Here is a 10,396-nt window from a genome sequence, read left to right as displayed (position 1 = left end):
TGTTTAGCACACAAAAGTCTTCTCCAAGCACCCAGAATCTCAAACAAAAGTTATCCACCAAGAATCGTAAGCTTCAATGGCTCTATGAACCATAAAAATTTTAGAATCAAAATCTTGAGTTTTTTTTGGATGAATATGGAGAGAAAGTAAAGAGATGTTATTTTTGGTTCATAAGAATTGAGAAAGAAAGAATGTAAATCGATTTTTAGGTGTATTAATAGCTTCGAATTGGTTGTTCATGGTGGTTAGAGTATTGATGGCAATGACAATATTGTGAATACTTGAGGAAGATGAGGGTGATAAAGTAAAATATGCATTTTCAAAAAAAAAAGTGATGGTATTTTCGTGAATAATCTGAACTTTGGGGGTGAAAGAGGCAAATCAAAATTCCAAAAAAACATGGGTTAGTTTTGTGTTTGACTTCAAGTTTTGAGTCATATTTGAAAAAAACCCTATAAAAAATGAGGTGATTAAAAAAGTTTTTTTTTCAACAAGTCTTTTTCTAACTTATAAATTCATGCAATGGACAGTTTATATGTATATGTATATATATATATTTTTTTTGTGCACAGTGTATATGTATATGTATATGAGCAGATAAGAAGGAATCGAATCAATGACAATTATTGTTTGTGATCCTGCAGGAACTGGAGAGCACTTCACGTTCGTTGCACACGTGTATGTCCAATATCACACGCCATATAAACCGGTGATTCCAGAATGGCTAAGAATGTGTCCAGAAATGACAACGTGGTTTCCGGTTCGCAACAAACCGAAATCGTAATAAACGTTTCTAACTGTCATGATCTTGATATTAATTCCATGCACGTGTGGGTCAGTTCGACGTTAATTCTAGTACTACACTCGTACGTTCGCTTCATTTATTTCTTTGAAACTCGTTCGCTTAAAATTTGATTAAAAATTCGAATAATTGAAGCGAATCAAATTGACAAAAAGAAGACGGCAGTATAACCTTTTTTTAATGAGATACTTTGTTATAAAGCGAAAGATTATAAAGAGTTAAAGACCATATATTCGCTTTATGAGTTTTTTTTTTTTTTGCCGTCTGATATTTATAAAACAAAAAAAAACATAATGTACAAGCAGGTTATTAAAAGCCCAAACGATAAACTTAAAACCAAGCCCACAGACGGACAACATAAAAAACACACAGTCGAGGCCCAACCAAATCCACCCAGGACGAAAACACGTGGACAAACACGTGTATACAGCGAAAGGAAGAAGAAGACACGCGTCGAACACCAAGACACCGCCTCCATGCTTCCACCGATCAGAGTTTTTCACCGGAGATTCACCTCGTCGGTGCCGCAACAGACACCGAAAACCTACCGGGACCAGAATCACCATCAACGAAAACACCAGTTTCAGATCATACCCCTTCATTTCTGTGTTCCAAGTGTTGTAGAGCATCAATCGCCTATCGAGATCTCATCCAAACTTTTTGCCACAAACCCAAAACGAAGGAGGTTTACCCAGATCAGAAACACTAACCAACAGAGAGCTTCAAATCGTCCAGCGACGAGATCTCTTCCGTTACATCGCACCACCACATCCATAAAACAGAACCATCAACGAAGCAAAACAAAAGTCGGCGGCGCAAGGCTTAGAACCTCCGCACCCCAAAGTCATTAGCCGGAGACGAAGGAGCTGTATAAGCTTCCACATCCCGGAGCCAAACTAGGGAGAATCCGACGGTCCCTTCTCCCTCCAAAAAACATGCAAGTTGGAAAAAAGAAATTAAGAAACAGAACCGGACCGACGGTGGCTGTGGAAGCCCACGCCGTCGGCCGGAAAGAACTATTCACGGCTAAGTTGATCTAGAGAGAAGAACTGTGTTTATGTTTGAGAGAGAAAACCTAGGGTGTATACAATTCGCTTTATGAGTTTAACATGTATGGTCTTATTAATTCCGTAGAACTCTTATAGTAATTAATAAATTAAATAGAATTATCCACGAATATGTGGATCCCTATAGAGAAGCATAAATAATTGTGTAAAACTTCAAATTGAATTATACTATTATACATGATTTATTTCTTCGGTGGTGTTGTACCACTTTAGCCAAATTAAAAAGTGGTTGCTAAAGGGAATTATTCTGTTATAGATTCCACCATCGAAGCTAAAAGCAAATTAGATATAATTCTGATAAATAGATGACTGCTTAAGTGAAAAACGCATGGGTGTTTTTGGATATCATATAATATATGTGTGGTCGATGAATAGTATTGAAAACATATTCAATCATTTATTAATTGTGAACGTTAATTTAATTAGCACCAACTCGTGGAGCATGAGTATTAAGAAGTATCAGGTATGTACAAATAGTCTCACCATACAAGTACAACCATAGACATAATTTGATGGACAACCTTTTACATAAAACTAAACACATTTGGTAGATAGGAATCTTAATCTCTGCCGGTTTAGTTTTCTTCCTTGTATGCTACTCTTGTATTGTATCTTTCAAGTTTCAATCTAACATTTTCAGTGAAAAAGAAAGAAAGATAGAAATCCTAATTTCGGACAACATTTTCCAGTTAATTTTCATTTTTTTGATAGTTATATTTCATAAAAATCATCTGACTTAAACATCAGATAATCTTTGAAAATAAGCTATATTTTTCAAATATCTTATAGGTTCTGTTACATGTGTTTTTAAATCTTTCCGGATATACCCTTTTAATTTTTTTCCTATAAAAACTTATTTTAAAATATTACACAAATCGATAATATAATAAAATAATTTTTTTTTTAAAAAAAACATATGTAAATATATAGTTTCACAAAAATCACAAATTAATAATTTATATATAAGATTTATATAAGTAAAAACAAAACATTGTGTTATTTATTTTATATTCACAGTGGAGTTCATCTCTATTTTTAACACTTCACTATATTTTGATAATATTTAGTAAAATTATATCAAAAACCATATTAAATTATATGAAACATAAATAGTATAAGAAAAACAATACAAAAGTCACTTTTCTAAAATTTAATTAATATATGTACAATAAAATCAAATATTTTTTTTATTAAAAATATATTACGAAAGTATAAAAATCTAAAAAAAAATGTAAATCAATAACTCTATAAATTAATAAAATACTATAATTCTAACATTATTAATTTATAGAATTTTTTACAGTATATTCATTTGCTGTTTCACTAAAATCACAACTGATTCAATCATCTGTAAATTCTTATTTACTATATATATAAATTATATCCAAACATTTTCCATATTTTCAATTAATTATTTCCCTAAATAATATTAATTTACTTTTTTTTTTACTTTTAAAGACACCAAATAGTTGAGAAAGAGGACACCAAACATTTTCCTTAGCGACTGCAAGTGTCTGGTTGATGAGTTGAATCAGTTTTCCACTGAAAGAACCATCAAAGAAGTCCGTATCACGGAGGCATCCTCTTTGCTGCGAGACATTAAGGTTATGACTAAAGCAGAAAATTTTAGTTTCCATTATGTACCACGATCTTTGCTTATGTATGTTGATGCTTTACCGAAAGATGTTAGAACTAGGTCTTTAAGTTATGTAATTTCATGGACTTCATGATAATAAAAATAAAAAGTTGACAAAAAAAAAAAAGAGGACACCAAACATTATTTTTGACTATAAAACTCATATTTTATGTTGTGGGTTGATTTTAAAATATGGTTTGTTCTCACCGCCCATGCTGCTGAGCGGTTTCAAGTTTCAACGATATCATACAATTGTCTCCAAGTTTTATTAATATTATTTGGGGTAAACAAAATTTTGTTGCCTTTTAGTTTATAACTTAAGGACAAACATGTTAATAAGTCTCTTTCTATAACCAATAGTTGAAAATTTAAAATGATATCGCAAACAAGAAAACTTTGGCTCTTAACTATAGCTTGAAAGCCAAACATTTGATAAGTCTCTCTTGTTTTTAAAATAAATTGATAGCTCTCTTTCTATAGCCAATCGTTTTAAAATTAAAAATGAAATCGCAATCATACATGTTTTCTACCGCTGCGTTAACCATATTACAATAATTTAATGGAGTAACGTTCATAACCACAATCGGCCACTTTCATAAATTCCAAACTCTGGCATATCGAACATTAGGCGATAGACAAAACATGTGTCAGAACTCTCATAAATTGAACCTAACGTTGACAATAAGATCCGACGGTTTGCGGCATTTTCATGCTGTACATTTATAATTTTCGAATCGAAATTTGTATTTTACACTTTTTTTTTGTTCTTGTTTTTCTAACTATATTGTTTACTTCCATCTTTGGAGATACCAGGTATTATTTTCTAGTGAAATATTTAAACTATATATCCGAAACGATTTCGTAAAACCAAAATAAATCAATACAGTTAGTAAAGTTGGGGTGGACTAAAACCGGACCCAACAATAAGTAATTTCTTCTTTTTCTTTAAAAACTTGTCTTCAAAGTTGAACATAACATTTATCTTTGAAATCATGTGATAATTCACTTTATAGAAAGCCTAAACTATATGAATCGGTATCCCACTTATCAAAGCACCACATATTGTCCTTTTTTCACAATCAACGCACTTACCTTTTCCCCATTTTAATCTTCCTCATAATTACACTGTTTTTAAAAAAAATTGGTAGTATATAGTAAGAATACACATTCAGAGAATCAGCTTTAATTTAAATGGAAATCCAGACCTGATTACTATCAATAAATATCAGCATATGGAAAGAGTTTGACTAATCAATATTTTGTTGAAGTACCTCTATACATCCCCTCAAGAGCCGAAAACAAAAAAATCAATCTTTCTCTCAAGTAAAGCAACTTCAAAAACTGGTTAACCCAACCCAACAACCATAACCCAAAAAAAAAAAAGAAGTCGGATCTCTTTTTCTTAAAAGTCTCGCCTTTTGTTTCTTTTAGGATCCTTCCTTTTTCAAAAAAAAAAAAAATTCTCTCCTTAACCATTCTCTGTTCCTCAAAACAGTTCAGTTCTGTCTGGTAATAAAAACAAAATCCTGAAGTCAATTGCTTCGTCAAGATTCGCTTTTTTTAACATCTCTACTCTCTTAAGGATTCATGGACTTCTCGAACTCCTGAGTCCCCCCAGAAACCCACCATGGATATCGAATCCAGAAGTTATCAGAACACCGTCAAGGTACCGATTCAAAGATCGATCCATGTTTTCATCGAATCTTTCTTCTTAAAAACGAAACCTTTTAATTTGATTTTGCAGAAGGAATCATGGAGAACGGTACTGACATTAGCCTATCAGAGCTTAGGAGTCGTGTACGGAGACTTGAGCATCTCTCCTCTTTACGTATTCAAAAGCACCTTCGCGGAAGACATCGAACACTCCGACTCCAACGAAGAGATCTTCGGCGTCTTGTCGTTCATCGTCTGGACCATCACCCTCGTCCCTCTCTTCAAATACGTCTTCATCGTCCTCAGAGCCGACGACAACGGCGAAGGAGGCACCTTCGCTCTCTACTCCCTCCTCTGCCGTCACGCACGGGTCAACTCGCTCCCGAGCTGCCAGCTGGCCGACGAGCAGCTCGCCGAGTACAAGACCGAGTCGCCGTCGGAGGAGGAGATGGGCCCTCCGTCGGGGTTCGCGGCGAGGTTGAAGTCGACGCTCGAGAAGCGGAGAGTGCTGCAGAAGGTTTTGCTCGTGCTGGCTTTGATCGGGACTTGTATGGTGATTGGTGATGGTGTCCTAACGCCTGCGATTTCAGGTGAGTTTTAGATAAAAAGTCGTTTACTTTGACTTGTTCTTGTTTGATGTCTAGTCTCTCTGACAAGGACATGATCAACTGTTCATTCTTTTGTGTCGTCTGTTACAGTTTTTTCTGCAGTATCAGGTGTTGAGCTTTCAACGGCCAAGGAGCATCACAAGTGTAAGTTCTTTTTTTTTCTTGATTAGTTTCAATCTCAAAACGTTAAATCTTTGTGATATCGCATTTGCTATTCAGAAAGTCATCGGTTTCTTTACTCAGCCGTTGTTCCCACCATCTGTTTATTAGATTGCTTTGACATTGTTTTGCACGTAACACGTATAGTGCATCACTTTCCCGTTTGTTTTGATGGCCCATACCTATTGAATAAGCGTATATCAAGTGGCTGTATATATATATATATATATATATATATATTATCCAAAACTAAACATTTGGATCTTTGTGTTATCAACTCTTTGTCTAAATATATATCCGTAACGGCCATGATGATCTTGTAATAAATGTTATTCTGATTGTGTTTGAAGCTTTTTTTTTCTCTGTTTTTTGTTTGCTTGTGCAGATATAGAAGTACCTGCTGCTTGTGTAATTTTAATAGGTTTGTTTGCGCTCCAGCACTACGGTACACACCGAGTCGGGTTCTTGTTCGCTCCGGTGATTCTGCTGTGGCTTATGTGCATAAGCGCCATCGGTGTTTACAACATTTTCCATTGGAACCCGCATGTGTACCAAGCCCTCTCTCCTTATTACATGTACAAATTTCTCAAGAAAACTCAGAGCAGAGGTTGGATGTCCCTTGGTGGGATCTTGCTCTGCATTACAGGCTCAGAAGCGATGTTTGCTGATCTCGGTCATTTCTCTCAACTCTCCATCAAGGTAATGTTCAAGAAATCGCTAGACCGTAACTAGACCAGACGCTTATAAGCGCCTAGGCGGGCGTTTAGACTTTTTAAATTAATTTTTTTGTCTAGTTTTATTGAAGGATCTTGTTTATGTTGCAGATTGCTTTTACATCACTTGTTTATCCGTCTTTGATACTGGCTTACATGGGACAAGCAGCTTATCTCTCTCAGCACCATGTCATTGACACCAGTTACAACATTGGGTTTTATGTATCTGTGCCAGAGAAACTGAGATGGCCTGTTCTCGTGATCGCTATACTCGCTGCTGTTGTTGGAAGTCAAGCCATCATCACCGGAACGTTCTCCATCATCAAACAATGCTCCGCGTTGGGATGCTTCCCTAAAGTGAAGATAGTTCATACGTCGTCGAAAATCCACGGTCAGATCTACATCCCTGAGATCAACTGGCTCTTGATGGTCCTTTGCTTAGCTGTCACCATCGGGTTTAGAGACACTAAGCGGTTGGGTAATGCTTCAGGTATGTGACTTTAACACCTACTTCAGGTAGTTTAAGACAGTTGCTAACTAATGTTTTCTTTATAGGTTTGGCGGTTATAACCGTTATGCTGGTGACGACATGTCTGATGTCACTAGTGATCGTGCTCTGCTGGCACAAGAACATCCTCTTCGCTATCGCTTTCGTTGTTTTCTTCGGCACTATCGAGTCGCTCTACTTCACGGCTTCGCTCATCAAGTTCCTCGAAGGCGCGTGGGTTCCAGTCGCCCTCTCCTTATGCTTCCTTGCGGCGATGTGCACGTGGCACTACGGGACGCTCAAGCGTTACGAGTTCGACGTGCAGAACAAAGTCTCGGTCAACTGGCTCCTCAGCCTCGGCCAGACGCTGGGGATCAAACGCGTCCGCGGCGTCGGACTCATACACACCGAGCTCGTCTCCGGCGTCCCGGCGATCTTCTCTCATTTCGTAACCAACCTCCCTGCCTTCCACCAAGTGCTTGTTTTCCTCTGCGTCAAGTCTGTTCCGGTCCCGCACGTCCGACCTGAAGAACGGTTTCTGGTCGGACGCGTTGGGCCGAAACAGTACCGGATGTACCGGTGCATCGTGCGGTACGGGTACCGAGACGTCCACAAAGACGACATCGAGTTCGAAGGAGATCTTGTGTGCAGCATCGCGGAGTATGTCCGGTCTGAAGCTGCCGCCACGGTCGTTGAGGAGACTAATGGAGATGATGATGATGAGAGAATGTCTGTGGTCGGAACGTGTTCGACGTACATGCAAGGGGTCGAGGATCACGACGGGAGTGATCTTGACGACCCGGATAAGCCCGGGACGTCAGAGATTCGATCTCCCATGGCGAAGAAGAAGAAGAAGAAGAGTAAGGTTAAAAAGAAAGTGAGGTTTATCGTGCCGGAGACTCCGAAGATAGAGAAGGAGACGAGGGAGGAGTTGATGGAGCTAACGGAGGCGCGTGAGGGAGGCGTGGCTTATATAATGGGAAACGCGTATATGAGAGCTAAGCATGGGTCAGGGTTGGTGAAGAGAGTTGCTATTAACGTTGGATACGAGTTTCTTAGGAGGAACACTAGAGGTCCAAGAACCGCACTTACCTCGCCTCATGCGTCGACGTTAGAAGTTGGTGTGATCTACCATGTTTAAAAGGGGTATATTCGTCTTTTTATTTTGTACATGGTTTTGGTGTGTGTTAATTTGAAAAGTGAAATAGATTGTAGCTCAAGAAATTTTGTATTGTGGAAGGTTTTGCTAAAGGTTAACTCACTTCGAATCGGATAGAGAGTAATTTCTTTTCTTTCTTTTATTGACTTCTGAAAAAAAGCTTTGTACAAAACATATTGGTGTAATGTGCATAATATAGTATTATTTTATTTAAATTATGTCTACTTTAATTTCACTATGTTCCTTTAAGAAGTTACCATTTGGGTTACCAAAAACATCCTCCACATCATCACTAGCATAGGGGCTTTTGCTGACACATCAGCCTATCTTTCTGAACAAAGACGTAACTTTCGTTTACTCATATTCTACGACTATTAGTGGATAATGGATTGTGCAAAATAAGTTTAAAGCCCATTAATCAAATCCATCAGCTCCTTCCCGTGTTGCCTTAAGGTCGCCAAACACCACTATCTTGGCGAAACCGTTGCCGTTACGGTTGTATGCCGGTTTCATGCAATTTACTCATTGTTCCCCAAGAAAATGATCCTAAATTTGACTTGTTTCAAAACTATTTTCTCTCACGGCCACAAAGATAATCACACATATACAAAGAACCATTGCACCTTCTCTTTGTTGTTTGCTTCCATCTAGGATGACATGTTCGTTTGTCCATCCAAATGGACCATTTGGATGTAGATGAGAATTGTGTTTTTTACTATTAAAATTAACATCATCCAAATGGTCCATCCATATAAGTTTTAAATTCTAATCTTAAAATAAAACTCATCCAGATGAATTTAGTTGGTGCATCTAGATAGAAATGATCACCTCTCCACGACCCCTCCTATTTTCAAACCCATCCCGGAAGGCCCAAACATGATCCCCAGTTGCCACACATTTTATTTGACTCTCACTATTATCAATTAAACAATGTGTGTTAATTACACTAATCCAAACATTTTGCTGTGATCATATTTCAGATTGTACTTACCTGTACACTTTTTATTTGGATCTCATTACTATCAATTAAACAATGTGTGCCAATTAGAATAATGTAAACATTTTGCTGTAATCATATTTTACTTTGTACTTACATGTTGTCCCTAATGAAAAAAACCACTTTTGGCTTTGCAAGATCATCGAAATGGAATTTAGAGTTGAAGACCACTCCCATTGCATCTACAAGATTAGTGATATCGATTCTATAAATTAAATCTACACAATCTGAAATATATTTTAGTAGTTAGCATTTGTACCTATGGGATACTCTTGGTATGATGTGAGAGACTTGATGGATGCACTTGAACTACATGTAATGACGATTGATAAGAGGATCGATGATGCGGACTTCAGTAGAAGGCGTAACAGTTAGTGTGAATGGGGAGTTTGTTGCCTTAAAACCTAGATAGGCATGGTCAACTTCTACACGAAATATTTCCACCCACTGTTCCTCTTGTTTCTCTAGTCCTCTAAATCTATATTCGCTTCCTGCATAAATGTTCATCTTCATTTTGGTTCCCTGAAAAAAAAATAAAGTTAAATATCAAAATAACAATTTTTAGTTTGATTTATTTAATTTTATTTGATAACTAAGAGATGGTTATTATACACTTACATCTTCATCCGCTATGATATACCTCCAGCTGGATTCAATACCAGAAACATATGAAGCCAATGAGTAGATCCTGATTATCTTAACTCTGAAACGCTATGAAGTCAATCTATTGTTATATACAACTTCAGCAAGCTTATTGTAGTGTGACATATTCTTAGGAAATGAATAGATTATGTGTGGTTTCTTTGTAATTTGGTGCTTTCAGTAGTTTTTATTTTTCAGAGATATGCGATTAGATTGAGCAAACTGAATATATGTAAAGGAAGAGAAGGAGACGATTTTGGATTTACAGTTTAGTGACATAAGAGAGAGTCAAGTGTAATGATGATTATCTCTAAGAGAAGTGGCTGTTGAGTGAGAAGTTGTGTTTCTTCGAGGCGTCCATCAAATCACAATTAAATTAAAAGGTTTATCACCTTCTCCAAATAAATTAACGTTATATATCTTAGACTAATAACCATTTATTTTTATCCATTCATTTCAATTTAGGAGAACAC

General features: G+C 36.8%; 1 protein-coding gene across 1 annotated transcript; it reads left to right on the top strand.

Annotated features, from left to right (window-relative positions):
- Positions 1-4,911: 4,911 nt before the first annotated feature.
- Positions 4,912-8,499, top strand: LOC125589077 (potassium transporter 6-like). The gene is made up of 6 exons (XM_048761301.1): positions 4,912-5,171; positions 5,250-5,748; positions 5,857-5,910; positions 6,311-6,624; positions 6,750-7,128; positions 7,194-8,499. The coding sequence occupies exons 1-6, from the start codon at positions 5,133-5,135 to the stop codon at positions 8,264-8,266; spliced, it is 2,358 nt and encodes a 785-aa protein (XP_048617258.1). The 5' UTR covers positions 4,912-5,132; the 3' UTR covers positions 8,267-8,499.
- The last annotated feature ends 1,897 nt before the right edge of the window (positions 8,500-10,396 follow it).

The sequence above is a fragment of the Brassica napus genome, chromosome C6 (assembly GCF_020379485.1).
Source record: "Brassica napus cultivar Da-Ae chromosome C6, Da-Ae, whole genome shotgun sequence".
Taxonomy (NCBI): domain Eukaryota; kingdom Viridiplantae; phylum Streptophyta; class Magnoliopsida; order Brassicales; family Brassicaceae; genus Brassica; species Brassica napus.
Note: the sequence above shows the minus strand (reverse complement) of the source record. Positions and strands in the feature narration are given on the sequence as shown.